Source organism: Trachurus japonicus, chromosome 11 (assembly GCF_045865225.1).
Source record: "Trachurus japonicus isolate A0001 chromosome 11, Traja_1.0".
Taxonomy (NCBI): domain Eukaryota; kingdom Metazoa; phylum Chordata; class Actinopteri; order Carangiformes; family Carangidae; genus Trachurus; species Trachurus japonicus.
In genome coordinates this window covers 30839250-30865203 of record NC_140917.1, presented here as the reverse complement: position 1 = coordinate 30865203, position 25954 = coordinate 30839250, and the positions used below count along the sequence as shown (strand labels likewise).

The 25954-nt window shown below is 42.0% G+C and overlaps 3 protein-coding genes across 6 annotated transcripts in view; all 3 read right to left on the bottom strand.

The window, feature by feature from the left end:
- The window catches only part of nkiras1 (NFKB inhibitor interacting Ras-like 1), a 284351-nt gene that overhangs the window by 135800 nt on the left and 122597 nt on the right, over positions 1–25954 (bottom strand). The window lies entirely within an intron of this gene.
- Positions 1–25954, bottom strand: part of thrb (thyroid hormone receptor beta) — a 144500-nt gene that overhangs the window by 89589 nt on the left and 28957 nt on the right. The window lies entirely within an intron of this gene.
- LOC146979078 (zinc finger MYM-type protein 1-like) lies at positions 18407–20533 on the bottom strand. Its single transcript, XM_085790248.1, has one exon. It carries the CDS (start codon positions 20531–20533, stop codon positions 18407–18409), a length of 2127 nt encoding a protein of 708 aa, XP_085646374.1.

Genomic DNA, 25954 nt, shown 5'->3' with positions numbered 1-25954 from the left:
GCTGCAGGCATGATCCAGCCGTCCCCCTTCCCAGCTGGTGCTGGTTTCATCTTTGTGGATGAAGAAGGACAAGACCTCCAGACCCTGTGTTGAGGAAAGAGGCCTCAATGACATCATTAGGATTCTTCTGGCTGTGAACTTCTGAAGGTGTTGACAAAATGTGATTAACACGATCTATCACCTTATTAGGGTAAGAGAAGGGGATAAATGGAAGACTGCCTGGACAACCAGCTGTATGTCAAGGCAGAGATATGCGAGTTGCATGCCTCCAATCTCATTTCTGGGATTTATTGGTTTTGACAGGGAGGTGAGGATGGATCCGGAGAAGGTTAGTGCTGTCACTAAGTGGCCAACCCGTTTGGACAGGAAGGAGGTCAGACTGGGGTTTGCAAATTCTGATAGAAAGCTCATTAGAAATTTCAGTTCCATTGCAGCCCCTTTGCAACCTTAAATATCCTCATTGTCCCAGTTCTCCTGGAGACCACAGGCTGAAACTTCTCTCCAGAGGGTGAAACCTAGTTTCACCACTGCACCTGTTATTAACTCTCCAGTCTGTGGGGCATGTTGATTGAAATCTAGGAATTGGTGCCAAATTTTACAGTCCTCTATTCTATTACTTTCTTATCTCTTATTGTTGTCTTTCTTTTGAGTGTTTTTATATTTTGTTATATATTTCTATCCTGCATTTTATTCTATTTTAATACGTTTTTATTGTTTTTTATATTTTATCATATTTTGTAAGTTTTCATCTTTTACTATTGCTATAATTTATTGTTGTTTTTAATCTTTGTGCATTAGTCTCCACGTCATTCTTCTTGTTTCACTTATTATAGTGTATGCTTTTTTAATCAAAATGTAAAGCACTTGAACGGCATTTATTTGCTTTGAAAGGTGCTATATAAATTGACTGATTTGACTGATTGATTGAAATTGTATCAGAGGATAGTGAAAGACAGTATATCACATCACTGTGCTTCTCTGGCCAGGAAACTATTCCCTGTTGAGAGAAATCACTATTTTGGCAATCCAGAGCTTTTAGCCATCATGGTTGCTGGAGGAGTGGAGACACTGGCAAGAGCAAGCCCTTTTTTGGTGTGGATAGAGTCCAGAGTACCTGAGTACAGCTAAGAAACTGAATGCCAGACAGCCAAGGTGGAGACTATTGATGGGTTCAACTTTACTGCCTCCTAAAATCCTGGTTCCAAAACCATTAAGCCTGATGCTCCGTCAAGTCTGTTCTCCTTTGATTCTGAGCCTAAGGTCAGCTTTTCCATTCTGCCCCATTTCTGTTTTGTTGGGCCGTTACCAAGGAGATTGAATGAAAGGTGAAGAACGCTAGTCAGGGTTTTCTGGTTCCTGAAGGGGTTCTCCTCGAATCGATTGGTTGTCACCCCTGACTTTCACTCTCAGGTCATCCAACGGGCTCATCCATCTGTCTGGTCAGTCTCAGTCGGACCATCGTTGTGATTGGCCAGTGGAACCCTGCGTGGTCCTCTGCTGCCGACCTCCATCCGCCTCAAAGCTGGACATGTACTTTTTGAAATGCTTATCTGAGTTACCAAAGCCGTCAGCTCCACCCGTCTTGACATTCTCTTCTGACCTATCATCATCATCAAGGCATTTCCGTCCACAGAACTGCTGCATACTGGATGTATTTTTTGTTGTTGGCTCCACTTTGAGTCAAAACCCAAGAGACCGAGTATAGAAAAGCCCAAGAGAACAGCAGTTTGAGAAAATCCTCCGCCAGCCACCAACATGTATACAATTACAAAGTCAAAGTCACTTAGACTGTGTTTTTCCCCATTCGGATGGTTGCCATGAACTATGACTGCAGCTCCCATGTGATCGGGACGTGTAGATCTACTTCATTTCAGTATATGTGAAAATATGACCCGCTGCTGACACTAGAGGGACGGTCAGAGGGTCAGAGGGTCAGGGAGAGTCAACCTCTAGGGATCACAAAGATTTAATGTCAGTTAATCCAACAGTTATGGCGGAAATGCACGGTTATCTCTAATGTCCACACACTCCATCTGCACCACGATCTATAGGGCTGGACAATTCTGGCAAAAATCATAATCACGATTATTTTGGTCAACATTGAAATCATATTTACACCATTATGTATGTATATGGGCGGGTTGGCTTCATCATAACAACAATTTGCATGTTTTATGAAGCAGCAACACCAGGTCAGAGGAGCTAAAGGACTAACTCACCAGCTAACAATGACTCATTGCATATGCTTTTGTGAATTAACTGACACATGTGGGTAGAAAGAAACAATTGTTCACTTTAGAAAGTTGTGGTTGTTGTTGTTGTGCACAGTATAGCACTGCTGCTTCAAGGATACAAGCAGAGTTTCTTTTTCTTTTTTTTCAATTGCCCGTTCATTCGGCTGTGGCGTTGGGCAGAAGCACTTATGTGGCACGCCAAAGTCTTAAAACCTTAAAGCGGGGATTCCCAAGCTGTGGTGCGTGCACTCCCTCTATACTGTAGCTGCTGCTAGGGGGTGTCTGACGTGAAAAGGGTAATATGGTGTTATAATTTACTAATAAATTAATAAAAAAACAACTCTTTAATTATTTTAAATAGGGTCTCAGTGCAAATAGCAAAATTCAGGAAAATCATTTGTAAACCTGAATTAAAATGTTTTACTAAAACGTTCTGATAATTAATTTTAAAAAATGCAGCAGATTATATAAGTTTAGAGACAGTTTGGACCCAAAATTGAAATACTGGTCAAAATGTGATTAATCGTCCAGCCCCAGCGGACCCATGTTGTCGGAGCCAAACCGTTGCTCCGACGACAGCTCTGGCTCACTGGATGCCTTCCTGATCCACTGCACCACAGAGCAGAGCAGAGCACAGAGCACACAGGAGAACTACAAGCTGATCTGATGACAATACAATGTATAAAATGAGACCAACATGTAAACAACAGACCACTTAGCCTTCCCATGGTTGATTTACTGTTCATTTCAACCATGGATGAACTAAAGTTGAGCAACTTGGAGTACTGAAAACAGCTCAGTATAGTGGGACTTAGATATCTGCAGTAGAGAACAGCTCATTGGATGGAGGAGAGCATGTTTGCTAGGGGTGTGCATTGGCACTGCCCTCACGATTCGATTCGATTACGATTCAGCAGGTAACGATTCGATTCGATTCGATTCTCCGATGCATTGCGATGCATTGCAATGCATCAACATTCTACTGCACACAACACGGCAAATTTTTCATCAGTCATGAAATATTGAACAACAGATTTTATCGGCTGCTATGTTTTATCACTCTCCTGTATCTTTGACATAAATGTCATTAAATAAAATAAAATTGAATGGTACAGGTATTGGATATGGGATTTTCAAACCTGAAAAAGAAAACATAAATCACTTCTACTGTAGGGCTGCCCCCAAAAATTAGCCGACCAAAATTTCATTGGTCGATTGGTCGCAGGAAAAAACAAACAAACCTTTGGAGCCGTGTCTTGTCAATATTAACTCAAAATCAATATGACTTAACTATATGAAAAACTACGGGGCTTTTATTTTGAAGGGCCCGATACAGGAAGTCGTGACACTTTCTGTTGTGGTTGTTTTTACACGGCACGGCAGGTCTCTCTCTCTCTGCATCAGAGACCCTCCAGCCTGAGCTCAGTCACTCCCCCTCCTCTACTGTGTTTATTGGTGATAAACGGGCATGTTGCCTGTAGTGACGGTAAAACCCGACCGGCTTGTTGAGTCTCGGACCCGACACGGCCGGACTCACGAGCATTAATTAATTAATTCTCAACCCGACCACGGGTGAAAAAAAAAAAAGGAAAAAGAAATCCAGCGGCAACACTGCTACTGCTGGTGCTGCTGCTTAGTATGTAGCTACAGGCTGCGCATGTCGTTGCTCCGGAAACGCCCCCGGAGGTAATTGAAACTTCACAACTTTATTTGAGGCCAGAAAATAAACAGTGACATAATCGATTATGGCACGTTGCCGCATCGATGCTGAATCGTGCATGTCCCGCATTGCAATGCATCGCCGAATCGATTATTGTTGACACCCCTAATGTTTGCACACACATTTATCTATCTATCTATCTATCTATCTATCTATCTATCTATCTATCTATCTATCTATCTATCTATCTATCTATCTATCTATCTATCTATATCCCACACTGTTCCTCTGTTCTTCCTCCAGCATCAGTCTGTCCCTGTTTAGACACCCTTATCAATAATCTTTGCAGTTCATTTACTAACCCTGGTTCCATTTGATAACCAGGAATGCAAACAAACTGGATTCACTGCTGCAGCAGTTCGCTCAGCATCTGCACAGAATATGGAAAAAAGAACGAGGGTGAGGACTGTGGCAGAACACAGTCAGGACCACATTTAAACCAAGGAACTAAAATAGGTATAGTCACATGCAGAAATCAATGAGCTCTAACATATCATTAGAATGCTTCCTCTCCCTCATTGAAAGGGAATGACAGCAAACACTCCCAACCCTCTCGTCCCTGCGCCCTCTTGTCTACCCTCAGGCCTATGGAACATGTGGATACTTGGTGTGATTGTGATATAAAAAACTCTGGAGCATTTAAAAATGATTTCACAATATGTCTCTCAGCCGTGTTCACCGTTCTCTTCCCTTCTTTCCCCTTATCTTTTTACCATCACCCCCACATTTACACCTACACCCCTTTTCCGCTGCCCCCACCCACCCACTCACTGAATCCACCTTTTCTATTTAGGCTGTTTTTGAGACCGTCCTTGGCATTCGCATTCAAACCAGGAGAACTAACGGGTGCTTTAACATGAATCTGTAACCGGCAGATGGCAAAACTGGATACTAGGGGGAGACGTCTGACTGAGATGAAGAGGGCCACATCCTAAATCTGATTCTTCTGCTCACATGTGACACAGGCCTCTCTTTTCTAATTTGGGTGTTTGGCAAAAAAAAAAATCGAATCCATCTGGTCCACATACAAGAGATATGTGGTGCAAAATAAACTCAAGATATCTGTAGTCTAGAGATGACGTGCTTGCTCTCAGATTACTGCATTCACAACACTACAATGGCATGAAAACCCAAATCCAATTGTATTTTTACTGGTGCTGTTAAACATAGGACGCCCTTAATTAAACCAAAATAGAGCGGAACCATGATCTTGTAATTGTTAAAGTGTTTTGCACATCACTCATGCAACCTTTTATCCATGCTGTGTACCAAGAGTGTTCTAAGAAACACTCGAGGCACCCATAGTTGAAAAGCATTCAAGAATGCTCTGAATCATTACAGCTTTTTCTCTCCTTTTCCAGTCTGAGGACAAAAGAAGGCCTGTCTTTTATTACTTGTCTTCAAAACAAGGGGAAAAAAGCCGATATTGCTTGTTCTTGCACATCCTATCTATCCACCATCAGATAATATCAATAAACAGCATAAGGCTTGGAGTGGTGCCACTAGGGAAGGGGAGTGTTTGCTTCATTAGTTAGTTGAGAGCATTAGCTGATATTATCAGCCAAATTAGCAAAGTGACAAGGCCGAAAGAACAAAAAGACCCAGCTCTGTCCAGAGACTATTAAAGAGCTGACAACTCTGGACGCAGTGCATTCTGTATGATCAGCCCTTTAATAGTGCAGGCTCACCATATGAATGGAAAGGCTAGACCAATTAGCAAACTCAGAGAGTAGTTTATTTGGTGGAGGACGGCAGTGCTGTAATTTTAATGTGAACCAGGTGCAGTAACTGGTTTAAGGTTACAGGCTCATCCAGCTTTCTACCAGCTCATTCTCTTTATGCAGTGATGAAACCCAATTCAAAGCAAAATGCCAAGTAACGCTGGATGGCCAAACCATGAGGGAAGTGAAATTTGCAGACTGTCTTTGAAAGATTAAGATAGTGACAATATCACTGAACTGTCAAAATGTGGAATTTGGCACAAGTGACTGTAACCTCCAATTTCCACATACTCCATTCCAGCACTGTTGTGCATGCTGGAGCAATTTGCTCCCATTCGAGTCGATCAGAGCATTTACCCAGTGTGTGTCTCCAGTCCGTCTCAGCTCCAGCAGAAATAAACATGTCTATTTTCACCAGATCACGCATGAATTCACATCAATTAGATTGCCCCACACAGGAAATCAAATGCAGTAAATTTCAAAATATAACACAATGGATCAACTTCTAATCATCAAATCATCACTTTGTCAACATTAGTTTCATTCGTTGGCACAAAATCACAGAGTAAAATCAAGCTCAGAAAGTCAAAGTGATCTGTTTACATTTTAAAGTCTACTTTATACACGGCTGTTATCACGTTAGCGTGTAGTTCTCCCAGGATCTCAGGTGTCCGGCTGCTCTGGGCTCCAGAGACGGATCGGAGATGCAACACATGCAGTGGGCGAGGGTTTGCTATTGAGCTAAACAGCAACAGAGACGGAACAGAGAGGAGACAGAGTATGTGGGAATTGGGGGTAAGGAAGGGAAGACTCAGCAGATCGCTGACTTCAATCATTTTGTACTTTGTATAATTCTACTCTCTTTCTAACACTCTTTATAAACCAACGTTACACGAGCTAGATTCTCTGACTGGATTCTATATGGAATATAGAATTAATTCATCCTAAGGGGGTTTTCATCCCTCCGCTTCACGTCGGGCCGAAGAACGCCCCTTAGCCGTGGTATAATGAGCATATACCACGGCCTGTCATGATATATTGCTTAATTATATGTCAGCATAACTACTTTGGTACTAAGGCTGTCATTCATCCCCTCAAATCATATTTGAATTTCTAATGCTTCTTATGTTAAATTTTTTAATGTTTTTTTCTTTTTATTATTATATCATCATATACACCAATACCAGCTTATTATTAGGCCTATGTCCCGCGTCCACTAGAGGACACTCCAACCAAATCTGTTATGTAACATTTGCAACAAGTTTTACCAAATCAATACAAAACTTCATGAAGGGAAATCGAAATGTTATAAGGCCAGATGCACATACATAGATATTGCCAGAAATGTATAATACATATATATAAATAGATAGGATATAAAGTGCCTAATTTGGACCCCCTCTGTCAATCCAATGTGTTTATGTGTTTGATGATGGCTTCTGAAACTTTAACTTATCAAAATGAAGCACAATTGATTTCTGATCATTTATTTCTCAGACCGCCATAGCGGTCATACTGCAGCTGCTATAGACCACTGTGACCAGCTGTGGTCACAGGTTACAATATTTCCATTTTGTGACTTCTGCCGCCGCGCTTCTATTTTTTTTTCTTCTCTTATTGTTTTTTTTCTTTTCTTTTTTTTTTTTTTTTTTTTTACAAATGTGTGCCGGGGCAAATGTGCGCTATAGAAAGGACACAAGCGCATACCAAATTTCACACACAACGTAAACAATGTATACATGTACTGTAGATATAGTGCAGGAGGAGGCAGAGACCAGTGGATGACGGTGGTCCAATCACAGTGGACCAGGACACCAGGCTGTAGGGGCGACGCCGCGTCAGAGGTCTGTTTTGGACTTTGATTTGCGTCGTTGCGCACAAGTTCGAAAGTCAGTTTCCACACTCGAATCTTCTCATTAAAAAAAAAATTGAATTCTATTTGAATAGCGAAGTTTGTTTGACAGCCCTATTTGGTACGGTCCAACATGTTGAACTATGTCAAACAGCCAACGCTGTGCAGCGGGGAAAAGAGAGGCACAATAAATAGAAAGAGCGACATATAATTTAGACAATCTTCCCTCAAACACAGCGGCTGTGCTGCTCAGTTGTGTCGAGACTGAAACTGGTAGTTTGCTTTTGTGTTGAGCATCAATTATAAGGGGCAGAAACAGGGTGTTGGGTTAAACCATAAGGGTTTAGACCATCATTCACCACCCATTTCACAGCTTATGTTATAAGCATGTTCATGTTTTTCCAAGCACATACTCACCATGATGAAATTATTATAATTAAATCAGAGAGAAGTGGAAACGCTTTCCCCGACACCAAGAGCTGCCTTCTAAGAACATTCTCCAAGTTCCTGACAAATGTCTGCATGGATTTCCTTTGGCCTCTGGAACCAGTCAGGAGCAGCAAAACAAAAGTGATATTATACTTTAGCCACATCCCCCCGTGAAAGGGACAGCAGATGACTGAACTCAGTGTAATCACTCAGGCAGGACGATGTTAATGCTACAAATCTCTGAGCGCTGACATAAAAGACGAATACTTGAACTGAGTAGCCTCTGTGTACAAAGTGTTACTTTTATCCACAGAACACAGTTTGGGGAATCTGGGCCAACAAGAAACAACACAATGTGCCACAAAGAAAACCGACTGAGGTCTTGTCTCCTTCACTGTCAGTATGGACACTGGAGGTTCCATAATAGTCTTTAGCCTTCCATGTTGTGTTTGCTGTTTGGTGGTTAGACTTGGTGTTTAGGTGCAGGTTCAGAATCAGGCCTGGGTATTTATTAGGTAAGGGATAATGTATAGTTTTAAAATTAATTATTTTACTTGTAAACCATGTAATAAGCGGGATAATGTATAGTTCGGAGGTTGTTATGGAGGAATAAACCCCGACGCGACAACCTGTCGGGGTTTATTTCTCCATAACAACCTCCGAACTATACATTATCCCGCTTATTACATGGTTTACAAGTAAAATAATTAATTTTAAACATAATGTTGATGAAAATACGACTTTCATCGATTTATAATTGCATCATTTAGCGAATCTGCAAGTCTGGTCACGTCCGCTGTTTTGCTGAGCCTCCTCCCGGTCGTGCATTTGAAACCTTTGATAATCAATCAGTGGATCGATGGATTACCATACACATGTTCCGATGTGTGTATTGTGTGCAGTCGTATCTGCATTACAGTAACAAGGGTACTGTTTACGGGGCGCTTTTGTGTCGTGGAGCCGCGGTGCCACCGAGACGAGAGGAGAGCTGTGACACCGTGTCAGAGGCTCTGATGCAGGTTTGGTTTCCAGCCACGATGTTGAAGGAGCCTCCACTCTCCTTGTAACAAGTTACAAGTCATTAATCTAATATCAATATTAGTCTGAAGCTGTTTAATGACGGTAAAAATGAAACATACAGTAAATATCCTGCATAGTTTCTCTTTTCTGTGCTGCGCTGATCAGAGCGGCGTCCCTAGCAACGGTTAGCGACTGCATAATGTCAATGAGCGACTTCACAACTAAGGGAAGACAAGCATGTGTGTGTGGGTTTGTCAATGTGAAGCCAAACTAGGACAGAGAGTCCAGCTGAAGACACATGCACAGCTGTGAGAGCAGAAGAGGCCACTGTGTTGGGATACAGCATGCAACCTCAACCTCAACCGACATGGTTCTTTCAGGGCCGACACCGATTACTAGTAATCGAGGAAACCAATATGTAGCTAAAAGAACCAATATTCATTTGCAGTAAATATAACACAGCTGGGATTAGACTAATCTGAATACAGTACAATACAGTACTGTTTGTTTTTGTATACTGTGAAAATCTCTGATGAAAAGACCAAACATTTTTGTACAGTGACACAAAGTCCAACTCAGATCTTGGTTGAAATGTCCTCAAGTAATATGTTTAACTATCTTAAGACAAAAAGTGCAGTGATCTTCCAACTGTACTTCTTAAAGTTCAATGAAATAAATAAACAAAATAGCTTTTTTTTAATTTAAATTTTTTTAAATAAAATCAATAAAGTAAAAAACTGAAGTGTGCTGTACAGTAGCAGTCTGCTTCTCCTTATCTGTGCCACTGCATGTAGAGGCTTCAGTGTTGACTGGCTATCACTTGGGCCGTGTAACCAATCAGTGGGGGCTGTAGGCGGGACATTGTTACACAGCCAAGAGTGGTGACGCCTGCATCAGAGCCTAGGCATGGGCATCTCCAGTCATTTTCTAACCGAGTAACCTAACCTGGTCTTACTCGAGTAACCCGTTACTTTAATAAAAATAGAATGACTCATGATCCATACTAACACACAGCCTCGTCAGACAAAATATCAGGTGGTTAAAGGGATAGTTTAACATTTTGGCAGATTGGCCCATTGCCATAATCCCTATAGTCATAGCAGTAGGTTTGTTACCTTTAATTGTCGGTGCAAGCTGTTTTTAGAACGGCGGAGCAGAGCCGCAAGCTGTTCAGAGCTATGCTACAGAGCTAATGGGATTTCTGGGTTTCTCTCATCAAACTCATCAAATACACAATCCAACAACTCCAATACATGTTGTGACCTGTACATTCACCACGCTATGGGAAAATAACGGAATGTTACAAGACAGAGTTGTAAATTCATGCAAAATCCTAGGTTAACTGGGTAATAATTCGTAACCGATTAGCAGATTGCCTACTCGGGTACTCGAGTACCTGAGTTACTGTGCACATGCCTATCAGAGCCAAAGGAGCACGTTTTCAAATACATCTATTTAATTGGTTCTGTAAAAAAAAAAGCCCAATGCAGATTAACGTAAAAATCCTGAATATTGACGGATATTATCGGCCATGCCAATAATCAGTTGACCCCTAGTACGTACCATAGTTCAGAGTAGGACAGGACTTCTATTCCACTAATATCTGACAAATATTCCTTTTGGCTCTTGTTCATTGACTACATCTCCCAGTGTTGGGTCACATCTCTGCAGTAATTCACCACTTCCCTCTAACCACCAGCCAGGGGAGATGCTCACACTCACCATCCACATCAATCGGAGTATGTTAATTTCTAAGATGCTGTCAGAGGGCAGTTAGGCGCCAGACAGGAGTCAGCTGGGCAAGTTTGGTGGTGCAGAAGTCGACCGTGACCGATCTCTTTGCAGGAATCAGCTGTCAGCAGCAATTCACAGCTCAATGGCCAACGATACCACAGCTTTCATCTGCTTTCATGGAAAATCTGAATTCACTTTCAAAAAGACCAAATCAAATCTTCAGGAATTCAACAGTCTCAAATAAAAAAAAAGATTTTGACAGAATTGGAACAACTGATGACAAATTGAAGTGTAATGAAAGGTTATGAAAACAGAACCACATAAATTTCAGCTGCATTATGCAATCTTTGGATGGTAGTTGCCTGGTTGTTACTGAAGACTGAGGAAGACCACAACAAGATAATTGTGGTTGAAAACAACAGTAAATAGACCTTGAGTTAAGGATTTCTGAAACTGTTTTACCCGCTTAAAACTTCCACATACTCCCTGAGCAATTATTTTTATGTTGTAATTCAGATTGTTTTGTAACTCCTAGCTGACATTTTCACTCAAACAAAACAGGCATCATTGGGAGCATGCTAAATGAGCTATTAGCAGTTTCTGTTGACAATGTGCCCACGCATCACTTTTACACTGAAGGAGACTTAAGACGTTGTTCCTGGGTTCTGTTCACTGAACACTCTCTGAAGGCACATCATGTCCCTGACTGTGGCGGGCTGTGTCTCCACCATCTGATGCAAATTCTGGCATTTTGGTGTGTTAATTGCGTACATGAGCCGTGTGTGCGTCTGACCGTGCTTGTGAGTGAGCCGACTCTGTGGTTATTACCACAATAAGTCACTTCCTATTGTTGTTGAAACACCTGCATGCACATGGCCCCTGTGCCTCAACCGCTTAGACTCATCCTCAGATACACTGTATTCCCTCATACACACATTTTATTACACAGTTATTTACCAGGGCTCCAGACTACCATCTTTGGTAGGAGCACGGTGACCGTCTCAAATGTTAGGGGCAAAACGCCTCCATTTAGGGGCAGTCTGGAGCCCTGATCAATTATTGAACATGTTTCACTTCCTTTTACTAATGAGCTACAGTGTCTCTATTCCTCAAATCCATTATGAATAATTTCGACAAGAACAGCAGCACTTTAAAATAATGCCAGGTTAGCTTAGTGTGGCTGTCAACACTCCCTGCAAGAAGCTTCAGGGTTTGATTCCCAAGCCTGGGGCCTTTCTGGGTGGAGTTTGCATGTTCTCTACGTGTCTCTGTCGGTTTTGTCCAAGTCGTGCAGCTTCCCCTCACAGTCCACAGACATGCACACTCCATGCACCAACAAAGACTGGGTGTGCCAAATTTATTCTCAACAAGCTGAGCACTCCTGTAGGTCGGTACTACTGACCTACAGTATGTTAAATGTGTATAGTGATGATGTTTGGTGCCACACAGTACTATGTGCCTAGCCTGACAAGCCAGACTATATCACTAAAATGTCTAGTCTGGAAACGACCGGTAGACCTTGGCTCAATCCAGGGGGCGAGATGATGACTGTCTTTCAAACTGCCTCTGCACGCAATAGGGTAGCGCTACGACCATTCAGAGCAAAGAGCAGGATGACGTTAGCCTGACAAGCCAATTAAAATGTATGTCGCCATCGCGTTAAGCCCGCCCAACGACTCTCTAAACAGAAAGCGCTGTGATTGGTGAACACAATCGGTGTTCGAGACTCAAAAAGTTCCTATGGCTCGTTTCTAGACCCACCTACGGAGCAAATATTTTTGCTGCCGCTAGGGTGCGTCTAGATTTCTAGGCTACTATGTGCCACTATACGGTGCCGAAAGCAAATTCTGCCGACTAGTTGTGCAGTCCTTAATAAATGAAATGAAATGAATGAATAAAGCGCATTTCTAAGCAACTACTCGCACACATTCATACACCGATGATACATCGGGGGCAGTTGTACGTTCAGCATGACATGTGGACAGCAGACGCTGGGAATCGAACCACTGACCTTCTGGTTAGCTCAACCTCCTGGGTCACAGCTGCCCAGAAGATAAATACTGGCAACTCTAGTAACTAGTAACAAAGTCTGATGCTTTACATTCCCTTTACCTTTAACTAAATAAATAAATGAACTAATCAACACCTGTGATTGAAATGGGGACGGCTGCTGACAGCAGGTCAACGTAAACAACAGTGAGTATCAGTCTGATCATGTGATAAAACTCTTTAACTGCTGAATTACTAACTGAGTTAACAAATACAGTATGTGATGAAGCAGTAGATAGAAAACTGGGTTATGGAGCAAACAAAGAAAGCTCAGTAAGTGATGAGATAAGTGGCTGAACAGCACAGATGTGGGCTCACTATTTGGCTAGAAAGAGGTCACTGTTGCCCCTTCATGTGTGATTACAGCTAATAAATGATTTACAAAGTGTTAACAAGCTAATAAACAAACATTCATTAACCTTTTACAAGAATGGGCTTATTGTACCTTAAAGTTTAGCTACATATACTGTATACAGTTAAACAACAACCAACCCTCCTCTCCTCTGTGTGTTAAAGCACTGATGTAAAAAGAAATGCAGGGAGGTTATTATTATCTTTATACAGAGTATCTTGTTAGGCACAGTCTCAGTGGAGGGGAAGAGGGAAGAATCAGCTCTACAAACAAAATGGTGCAATAAGAGCATGTGAATGAGAGTCAGCTATTTCAGTGCATTATAATTTCAGAGGGCAGAGTGAGTCAGCAAAAGAGAGGAGAGCAAACGAGGAAAAAGATGGAGGGTTGAAAAGAAGGAGAGAGAGAGAGAGAGAGGGAGGATGACAGATGGCTGGTGTAAAGGGGAGAGAAGGGAGAAAACGAATTAGGCGAACTGCAGAGCAGCAGTTAACAATATCCAAAGTCCAAAGGGCCCTTTGAAACATTGGGGTGATGAAACCTCCTGCGCTTGTTGGCAGAGGGACAGCACAGGGGCCACGCAGCTCCGAGCGCCACAGCCAAAGCCTTACATAACAGGCCACAGAGCCCAACGCTCCCATTCCAGCACAGCTCTTAAAGGTGAAGGCACCAGAGCCACGAGCCAGGAGGACTGACAGAGGGCTGCAGGCACACAGCGCAGACCCTCATTAGCTCCTACACCAGAGAAAAACCTCCATCCAGTCCTTTCAACGTCACCGGATTTAACCAAGTGTGGACTCAGAAGCTGTGGGAGAGATTCTGAGCTCCTTTTATTGTGTCTAAAAGTCATTTGTGGTTGTGTTTCACCTTTTTTTTTATATTCTTTTTTTTTTCCTCCGTCAAGGAGCTTGTGTTTTTGCTCGTCTGGTGTTGTTTGTCAGCAGGATTATGCAAAACAGCTTGGCAGAGGGACGGGGCATGAGCCAGGAGAGGACCTATTCAATTTTGTTGCGGATCTGGTTAAAGGGACAGAGCCAGGAGTTATTTTATATTCATCACTTTTCCTTGGCGTTTTTGTTCAGCGTCTCAGATCTCAACTACATGTCTGATTATTTTCTATGAGTTTGTGCAAATCTCGTTCTAGTTTTATCCTCATATCTTTATTCTAATTCCTCCATCCTTTCTATTTTCATGCATATTCATATAAGCCAGGAAGACATTGAGAATGCATGAGCATGCATACAGTACAGCACCACTGGATGGTCCTGATGTCAGGTAACCACTGTGTTCTGCACCTCATGACACCTTTTTGTCACTTTGTTTGTCAAATATGTCTTTTTGTTGCGATTGTCAGATTTTATGCTGAAGCAGCTTTTTCAACCATTTCAATAAGACTTGTAGTCCAAAAACTCCTCCAACATCCCCAAAAGCCATAGGGACTATGAAAGTAACATGCTTGTACTGTGTTTTATTTTATTGTATCTTATTTTGTTTTTAAGAGACAACAAATGCAGACATACAGAGTAGGAGAATAGCAAACTCCAGGTTTTCACTACCACAAATCTAACCACTCGGCTATGTGGCTAGTACAGAAACAAAACCCACATTTGACGTGCATTGGTTCATTGGTATTCTTTATGGCATGATTAGTCCTTTCCTGCACTTCCGTCTCTTCAAATCGTAGTCAACTATGCAGTGACACGGCACATCATGACATTTTATGGTTATAGCCCATACATAATATATACTGTATTGGGATATTTTAACACAACTAAAGTATGACATTCCCTGTTAGTCCCTGCAATTTATGTATGCATTAAATCATTTTAACTGTGTTTGGTGGTGCTTTGTGGTTTCTGTTTGTTAATGTGCAGACATTGGGGAAATAAAAACCAAGTCAAATTTGACCCATAACAACAACGGTTTAAAATATTTTCTTATAATATCTTATAGATGATTTTACTTATATTATCTACTATTCAGGTTAATCATATGTGACCCGATCCATCAAAATGAGTCACAGTGACTCAAATTTCAAAGTTGAGATTTTGGTATCAATGGAAAGATTAGAAAATAAGCTTTAAAATGATACCCTAGTCAGAGTCATACATTTGATGGTTTTCGAGATGTGGCCATTTGAATTACGATCTCCTACTCTCTCATTCCGTTCTAAAACCTGAGAAAATAGCAGTTAAAATTTTTGCCAGTGACTCTGGCATCTGTTCCTGTACCACGTGATTACACGTACCCTATATGGTCCCTTGTTGTCATAGATGCAGCATTCAATGACCCTCGGAAAGCAGGGAATCTCACAATTCAGATGCTTTTTACGGCTCGTTTCTATCATAAACGGTTCAGAAGTTGTCATGTTTTGTTGACATTTTGTAAAACATGTGCAAGCGTGTACGTTCGGGTTAGCATCGATGCTACGTTCGGTTTAGCATCGATGCTACGCTCTGTTAGCGTCAATGCTACTCGGTTTAGCATCTGTTTCTGTATCCGTCCCTTCTCGTCATAGAGGCAACATCCAATGACCGTCGGAAAGCGGAGAATCCCGCGATTCAGATGCAGTTTACAGCTCGTCTCTATCATGAACGGTTCAGGAGATATTTCATGTTTTGCACCGAAGCAGCACTCATTTTCAGAGGGTTTAAGTTGCAGGTCAACTTTAATCATCATTTACGTGCCTTTTCTCAATTATCTGGACTGTGAAACTTTGGGAGATTGTTTTTGAATGTCATTGCTTTGAAATTAGGGTAAACATTTTTTTTTGATTTTCTATGGGTTTTCCATGTTATCAGCTGATTATCTAAAAATAGAACGTTGCGACTTCCGACTCATTTTGATGGAACGGGTCACATTTATGACATAATTACAGGGTGCAGTATCTAGCTATTTGAAAAGGTCACAAGGCTCTGCTAACAGCCTGGTGTAGCAGCGCATGGACTCTGGAGGAAGAACTGTCATCACCAAACACTGCCAAAGACAGAGCTACAGCCCATCACAGCTATCTACGTATTTACATATAGACTTACCTGCAGGCCCTCACTAGCACTGAACACTATGAACTGAGCAAAATGCATGACTGGTTGTTGTGAGACAGTCTGTAACCAGAGGTACTGTGTGGAGAACAGGAAAAGATGACTAACATTTGGAAACGGCATCAAAGCAGCGCAAAGATGCGCATCACAACTTCTGGTCAGGACTTTAAGAGTCACATCTGAGCTGAAACAGGATCCCTGGGTTTTCTGAGTGTGTCGTCTGGTCGCCATCATTTATGCGTACATCCTACCTGAAACAAGCTGTGATACAGATGGTGTTAGATATCGCCCACCCAGGACAAACCATTCAAGTGGGGATGTGGACCTCATACAGTAAGCGTGCTGACCCACAACTGCAATCCAGATGTTCTGCTCTACTTGCCACCGATGTCTGCAACGTCAGACATCTCAAACTGATTAAATGACAGATGATGATCCTTTGAACGGCTGTATGCACATTCATGAATCACTGTTCTGAAGCAGGATAAATCCTAAATTACTACATATCAATATGAACTGCAGATTGAATGCTTCAAGTGATGTGCAGATTGTGTGTTATAGATTTAGGAATGTTAATGTTTGCATCACAACACCCATGACCTCAAGAATGTGGTTGAAACCTTTTGCAGATGGCAATAGAGGGAAACATGAGGAAAGTGCAGTGCAGATCAGTGATTATGTGCACCCTCAGTAAATAAAAATCGAGCTTTCTCGTATCTTCTGGCATTTTTATTATTGTATGAATCTCTCAAACTGATTTGATATCTGCAGTACGATGGGCCTGCTGTCCACAGGAACAATGATACCAACGCTCGGCCAGGAACATTTTGTGGTTTTCCAAACCAAGATGATGTTTTCTATCGATGAACTTTTCCTCTTAATAGAAAAATACAGAGTCATGTCTTGGCCGAAGTAACAACACAATAAAACCACCCCATCTGCACACAACCTTCAGTTTCACATCATTATCCATACATGGTGATATAAAATACTGCCTTTTCTTAGAATAGACTATATCCACAGGGTGGTTTCACACATTTTGTGTTTTATGGGGCATGTAATCAGAAATATGATGAGCCAAATATGACCTTTATCAACTGCTAATAAGCCTCAGCCTCTGTGACTTTGAGATGAACTGTACTGTAATGCCCAGTCCCTGTCAGGATTACCAGTTTGTTCATAATGTTTGTCCGTGATGGTCCCGTCCTGTGGGATGACCAAACAAAGCCAACAAAAAGCAGGGGACTGCAGCCACAGTTTAAAAGTGTCAACCCAGGAAGAATAGCTGTGGCGTTGCTGCAGCTAATGGGGATCTTAATAAACAAATAAACAAATAAACTCTCAGAGCTTTGATCAACTGGATCTGTAAACAGCACAATGTCAAACAGACCTTCATGTCATCGTGCATGATGTAACAGTTTCTGTTACAGAGTAAGGCTGGAAGGATTTTTATTATGAACAAATTCTATGAAAAAAAAAAAAATTTAATAGCTTTGCTTTAGTTTGTTTCGCAACACTTCACTGTTTTCCTTTGTCCTCTCTGGGACTTTTGAGAAATGTCTCACCAGACAAGCAAATATTTGAAGTATGGATCACCAAATATATAGATCCCTTTAAAAAAAAAAAAAAAAAAAACTCAGGCATTTCCTACCACAGCTAGGCTCTGTAGTCTTTGGCAGACGTGACTCAAACAGGGAGAAAAGCTGTGTTTATGAGGGTGCGGTGATACACAATCAATCCAATCCTTTCCTTCTGTACGCAACTGTGAGCTACATATACACATCTTAACCAGTTTATTTTTACTTTATGATGAATACCTGAGTACATGTACAGTAGGTACAAGCAAAACAATCAAATGCACACAATTCGTATTTTGTATAGGCCTACATAAAAAACACAAACTTCTCTGAATCTTAACCAGGCTAACCCAGCCTAACAGCCATTTGCAAATAACGCACATATTATGCCACACACGGTCTCAACAACAGGACAGCTGATCAACAATTACAACAGTAGGCAGGAGAGTTAAATGCAGAGTCATTTTTGCTACACGGATCAATAAAGTTGTCTACTAGTGTGTGTCACTCTGCTCATACACACTGTAAAATGATCCACAACATTAAAACTGGACATCCACATACAACAACTACCACACAAACCTTAATAACAATCTGCACTAGCCATTAATAATGCTGATTATCAGATGAGAACCACAATGTGCCTGACACAGCACTCGTCAAACAGCACTCACCCGTCACTTGTAAATAAAGTCCATGCGTCTGTCTTTTTTGACAAAGCGTTCAATAACGTCCTCATGCAGTCGTCCTTTTTGCTTCAGTTGATTGAGCAATTCTTTCTCAATGGAGAGAGACGCCAAAGAAGACAGCTTTGTTTGTCCGGTTGTGCTCCTTGCGTAAGTTTTTATCCGTTTAAGAGCCGAGGCCGAGCGCTCCGCGGAGGCTGTGGACACTGGGATGGTTAGGATCAGGCATGTGAGTGCATACAGTTCTGTCATACTGTCTGCAAGGCCTGTACTCCTCAGGAACACCAGGAGATCACTTGTGCTTTTGCCGTGAAAGTTTGACATGTTATACATGACCTTGAGCTCAGCCCTGAGTCTGTTCAAGTCAAACTGTGCACGGTAGCTCTCCATCAAACTCCTGAGCTCTGCCTCTGGAAACGTCTGCTTGAACTTTTCAAAATGCTTCGAGTCCAGCAATCCGACAAACATCAGCCTCTGGTGATCTTCAAATCTGTTCCTAACTTGCGCCAGCATGTTGTCGATTACAGCCATGTGAAGCTCTCCGTAGTAGGCGTGCGCGTCGGGCTGTCCGCGCGGTGCCCTCGGCTGTCCCGCCGCCTGCACGGTCTTGTCGTAGACGTCACTGAATTTAGCCCGCTCCCTTTCCACGCTCTGGCAAAAATCTGCAATTCTGTCCAGACTAAACTGCACATCTGTGGCCTTGCTTTGCAGAATCCCAAAGAGTGCATCGGCAATGTCGAAAATGCCGGTTAAAGAAAAGAGAAAAAAGCAGAAGTCAAAACTTTTCAATTGAGACAGGTGTCCAGATGCACGGTGTACAGTGTCTCGGTCAAAATCTTCAGCACGGTCCAGGATATGTTGGAAAAGCTCAACCAGCTCAACTCTTTTGTCGTGGACAGTGCACACCAGTCTGGAGTTAGAATTCCACCGCACCTGCGCGACGTGCGGCAGCCGTCTCTGACAAAACTCGTCCAGTAATTTGGTGCGTTTGGGGGAACCGGTGAAAAATGCTGATAATCCACAAAGATTTGAAAAAAATATCTTGCATTCTTTAATTTTGGATGCTCCCTGGGACATCACTAAGTTCAAGGTGTGTGCATAACAATGCAGGAAGAGGGCCTGGGGGACTGTGTCTTTGACGGTAGCCTGCACTCCGTTTAGCCCCGACGCCATCGCCGCCGCTCCATCATAGCACTGAGCCACTAATTTGGATTTACAGTCGTAGCTCTCCAGCAGATCCAGGACCAGCCCTGCTAGATCCTGGGATTGTTTTCTGTCCGTAATGTCCTCAACTTTTAAAAACCTCTCCTTGACCCCCATTTCAGTCACATACCTGAAGACGAAGGAGACTGTGTTACTGAAGTCAGTCGCCTCATCGACGATGACGGCCACAAACTTTGTCTGTTTAACCTCCTCTCTGATGTGATGGTTTAACACCTCGGCCACTGAATTTATTAGGTCGTTTTGAATTTTTCCTAATGAGCTTGTAAAAACTGTGGCTGTGTCAAGGTGATGCCGCAAGTCGGCATCATGCTCAGCTAGCAGCGTTAACAGTTCCAAATAATTGCCTCTATTCAGCGAATCTCTGGATTCATCGTGTCCCCTGAAAGACAGTTCTTGTCGTCCCAAAAAGAGGACACAGTCAATGAGGCGCTTCAGGATATCTCGGTTCCTTCTGACCCTCTCGTTGTGGATGCTCATCTCCTGTTTCCTCTGATCGTCCGGCTGCAAATCCACTCGACATTCACCAAATGTTTTCAAATGCACCACTGACATGATGTGGCGCTCGGCGCTTTGGTGTTTGAGAGCTGCCTTGGTGAAGCTGTTCAGACTGCCGAAGCCAGAATCATTCCATGTCCCTTTACTGGTATTAAAAAGTAAACACGGCCAGCAAAACAGCTTGCTGTGCTCGGCACTGGCCGTTAGCCACTCGTAGCGCTCATAGTGGCCGTCTTTGAAATGGTGCACCAACCCTTTGCTTGCCGTTGTTAATGAATCCAGGTTGGGCGTAGGTCTTCCTCTCTCAATTATTTCTCTTTTGTCTTGGAAGGAGCGCTTTGAAAAGGGCGTTTTCAGAAGATCAACAACTAGATCCGGATCGGTGACAGCGGCTGCCATTTCTTTTTGCTCAAGGTGACTTTGGTACGGAATGCGTCGCTGGGCCCAGAGGACGTCCTGCCATTGAACATCGAGATTTGATTGGCTGATGATTCTGTCACTAATGCTTGTTATATCACATGTGTGGTCTTTCAACAAAAGGCTAGCAGAACCTGTAGTGCTGCCCCCATTGACCTTAAATCACTGTGAGGCGTTCAAGTGACTTTTCTGATGTAGGATACAAATTGGTAGACATCACACTTATGGAAATTCTCAAGAAAAACATTTTACAGACACTTGATTTTGGCACACCACTGGATACACATATTGTGTTGGTGAACATGATTAGTTCGGTTTCAATTTTTGGCTTTTACTTGCCATTTGTTGACTGTCAAACATGTGGAATAACTTCTCTCATCATCTCAAACCCAAAGTAACCAATGGATTACTGATCCAAGTTGGTCATCCATATAACTAAATATTAAATTATGGCACTTCCAGTTTGTCTCTATGCCTGCTAGCATTATACTCAACCCTAACCTTTTCTCATATTACAAGCTTCTGTTTATACTTTATGAAAATGTCAACACGACTAGCAGCATAACGAGGAAACAGAATATAAAAAAAAAATCAAACAAACAGATGTTCAGATATGGAACACAAGAAATTTCAATCTAGCTTTGACTCTTCAAGGAAGACACAATTGGTATAATCATTAGCAGAGCAATCTGCTCTTCTGCAGCTATTCAATCTGCTATCCATACTCTACAAGGATAATCACGTGTCTTCTTACCCCCGCTCACCCCTAGCACTCCACTGAGCAGCACAGCCAGGGGCAGAAAAGTGAAGATGAAGGCTTTTACAGCTCTTCTCCCTCCATCTACATGAATAATTCAACCCCATCCAGGCCTGAGAGCGTTTTTCAACTTTCCCCTGAAGCATGAAAACACAGCGCAGCTCCACACCGGCTGCCAGGAGGGTCATAAGCTCCTCATACCTAACATAAATCCACTCCCGATTATAATAGGATCACATTAAGCCACACAACTAGAGGTTTTGCTAAAGGCACAGGCGCAGGTAGTGTGTTAACCTACACAGGGCCCCGTGTTATCCATTTTGTGTAAATCATGCGCTACATCAAGGAATCTGGAATTAGGCCCCGAATCTGAAGGAAAGAGACTCAGTGAGGTTTCTGCAGGTTTGCTGATTGAACAGTTTCAGCAACAAAGCCAAAACAACTCGATTCGACATTTGCACATGTAACAAGGGCTCTGCCGGCTGGGTCAGAGATGGGAGATAATGCAAATCATTTCAAATCTGGAAACAGCCACCACATGTTTTACAAAGCACTTGAAATCTGCGACACACAGATGTGTAATCGCTTTTAATCAACGCTGAGCTTTGCAGCCTTTCTGCATGTGTGCTCTCTTGTTGTTTTAGGTGCATCATTTAAAAAGACTTCAAACAGTGTCCACCACTTAATCCTATTGTCATCGTCACTGTGACATGAGCATGTGCAATAAACACAGCCCTGAAGTAGTTTTATTTACACACAACATGACTCACATTATGTGTACAGCCACAGCACCTGAGCCAAGTGAACTGGAAAGAACTTCTCTCTCTCTCTCTCTCTCTGTCACACTCACACAGTCATATCTGAGAGCCTCATCGCCCTATGCCAGTATCAAAACGATTAGCATCCTTCATTACACACCAGTCCAATAAGATAAAATCATACAGAAAAACAACATTTTCAACTTCTCCATCCACCAGTTTGATTTACACAAGCATGAGAATCTAACGCTGAGCTGAAAGGGAAACTACGTGCTGCAGATTCACTTCACACAGACTTTTCCTCATATCATGCAGACTTTGGCCAGGATCTAAGTCATTGTAACGAAAATTGAATTGAAAACGAAAATGTTGAGTCTGGTCTACTTGTGAGTCCACAACGCATCTTCAACACCTCACTATGTGGGATATCAAAATTGTACCCATTTATTTATCTTACACCTTTTTTTTAACAAAGTTCAATGTAGTCTAAACACAGGCAACTGCACAAAAGCTTTGTACAAGTCGATTACATAAGATTACAAATGAGACAGACTGATTGACTGAATTATAAAAACACCTAGTAAAATATACAAAGGGAAACCGTTACAAGCTCTGGATTAAAACAAAACTGCAAAACAGCCAAGAGTCTGTGTGAACAGGAAAGGTTTAACTTGAGTCCACAAAGTCCAGGGATCTCAAGTTTCTGTGTGCTTAGGAGTGTTAAGGAGTGTAGGGTTGCAAAATTCCGGGAATTTTCAAAGTTGGAAACTTTCCATTGGAATTAACGGGAATATATGGGAATTAACAGGAATATATGGGAATAAACAGGAACATTTTACTTTTTGATTGGGGGGTAATATTTTACATTCATGTTTTTGTTGTTTAGTAAAATAATTGATTGTTCATACAATAATTACTGTACAACTTGATAAAGTTCTACTCACAAATAAATCTGTTGAAATGTCATGTTTTTTAATTGTATTATTTTGCATGGATGTCTGCTTATGACAAAATATTTACATTTATGTTTGGATACGATACAGTTTGTTTAAATTACCCCCAATTTCCAGTTAATTCTCATAAATTCCCAATAATTCACATTAATTCACATAATTCCCATGGAAAGTTTCCAATGTGGAATATTTCCAAAATTCCCCATCTTAACTTCCCGTGGAAAGTTTCTGGAAATTTTCCGCCCCTTTGCAACCCTAAAGGAGAGACAATGTTGTTTATAGTATGGAACAGAACTTCAGGGTTTTTGTTGGAAGATATGAGATCAATCAAAGTGTGATGATTTCTCACTCTTCATCCTGAACACAAGGGGAGCCACTTCATTTACCACACAATCACTGTCAAACGACTGGACCAGTGTGTCTACGTTACTATGCTGAGAAATACACTTGAAGTTAAATAACAATGAGAAGTGAAAAGGTGTGGCTTCATTTATAACCCAGGTGTGTCTCATGTGGCAGAGAGATTTAGGGTCAGACTCCACAGTGTGCCCACGTGTGTGTGGGGCCACATACTGTAGGTGTTGCATAGAATCAAAAGACTCAAGCCAGATTAAGAAATCGGAAGCAAGATTACATTTTAAGTCATCAATATGGAGACTCAAATCAACCCCGGACAAAAAGGGGCTCGTCCAACTTTATACTGGATGATAAATATTAATAAAAAAATTAAATTGAATTAAAAAAAAAAATCAATGAAATTGGATAGGGGCCAGGTCAATGGTAGAGTAGATTAAAATAGAAAAACACAAAGACTGGATTCAGTTTGCAAATGATGAACAGCTGCCACCCCAAAGAACCAACTGTCATGTAGACTGGTTTCTAAAAAACGATGGCAAGGCAAACAGGAGGGAACGGTTCCAGACTGTAATGATCAATGAAGCATACATTTTCAGCTGCTCGTGCACAGTGCAGCCAGAGGTGGAGACTCAGTACTCCGGTGAAACATACTGTATGAACATTGAATGAGAGCTTAGAAAAGAATTTTCATCATGACAGGAGGTAAATATACTCATAGAGAAGAGAAGGCTGAACACAGTCCACAGAGGTACAGTTCATTAACGAAGGGATACGAAAAACTGAACTTACCTATGGTCGAGTCAACGGTTGATCATCACGATCCAGTCATATGGAAGAAAAAGAAAGAGTAAAGAACAACATTAGTTTATTGCACTGCAGATAACTGCAGTCACATGCAGAGCGCCTCTCTCTTCAGAGACTCTGCTCATTTATCTGTGAGGACGTTGAAGTGGTGAAGGAGGCCGGGCTGCACCGTCTCCTCCGGCTCCAGTCTGACATTTACACAACATTTCAATCAAAGTTCTGCGACGCTGCTTTGAAACACTCGTTAGAAGACGAGCGCAGGCTGAACTGATGCTGTATCTGTGTTGAACTTTTACTGACATGGAGAGCGAGGTGTGTGTCAGCATAAAGATGTTACAGGAAGAGATCTGCAGTTAGATGCAAGTCAAAATGGGTCAGACACTTGTGTCCTGAGTCACAAGTAGAATGACTGTGTGTAACTGATCAACATCAGGCTCATCAGCAGGTGAGATTCTCAAGAAATGTACTACCTTTTGATTCAGGTAATCTTCAATAGAACCATTTGGTTTACCTAGTCCACTGCAGAACTTACAGTGAGCTCTGTATGTCTTGACAAAAATATAAAGTTTCCCTTTACATAGGGTTATCATGAGAACCGATACTTAACCAAGTTGAGGCCAACCCGCAGAAAATATGTGGATACCCGCTTGTTTTCGGTATCATGAGTCTGGTTAGGGTTGCCCCCAAATAGCCACCCAAGCGTTAGTCGACCAAAATGTCATTAGTTTAACTAAATTTCATTGGTTATTGGTCGTCGTTTTGTCAAAAATTAAGTCAAAATCTATACAAATGATCTGTGTATGAAAGGCAAGAGGGCTTTTAATTTGAAGGGCCGGATACAGGAAGTCGTGACACTGTCGTTTTAAATTTTTTTTTTTTTTACATGGCAGGCCCCTGATATATCATGGTTGTGAGACAGTTAATGGGACATTGTGTAGGATTTACTCCCATCTAGCGTTGCGGTTGTAATCGCAAGCAACTCAATCGTATTTTTCATGCTGCATTCACGTGAAATTGGGCAGACGGCAGACAGACGACAGCTGCTGCACGTTAACGGCATAAACAAGCCTCTACATGTATGTAAACAAGTCGTCCATCAGCACGAGGCAAAACAATACACGTGACAACATGTTGTCATGGCGATGTCATATTGTTTACCTGACCCACGTTTTACCGGTTTTCTCTCGACTTCTGTGACTAAAATGACATCTGGTTTGTTAGCAACGGCCGTCTGCCCAACTGCACGTGAATGCAGCATCAGTGTAACGCTCCATTCCTCCTCACTGCGTTACCGCGGTGACTTTTCACAGACGCCACCTCGACCTGAGCCGACAGCTCCGGTGTCTCCGCTGAGTTTCCGTGGTTTCCTACCGTCACGCTGCCACTGAACGTAAAAACATGGTGACACAACATGGCAGCCAGCACCGAGCTTACCCGCTCCATGTAGATATGAATGATATGAACGGCTAATTCAGAGCTGAAAGGAACACTTCAGTTTGTTGATGGGGGTGATTACTGATTAATGAAAAACATACTTTTGAACCAAATAATCGATTTTCGTGAATAGATAACAGGAGAAGTTACACAATGTCCCTTTAAGGGTTTGGTGTGAAACAGTTTTTTGGGGGGTTCTGTTGTTTGATTTTTATCGTGGTGTTGGGAATCTTGGAAATATTGGTATTTGTAGCAACTTCTGAAATTCTGGTAGTGTGACAAGCCGGCTTTGATACATAATAAAATGTCAGTCTGGATTATGTGCCAATTTTTCAATTAA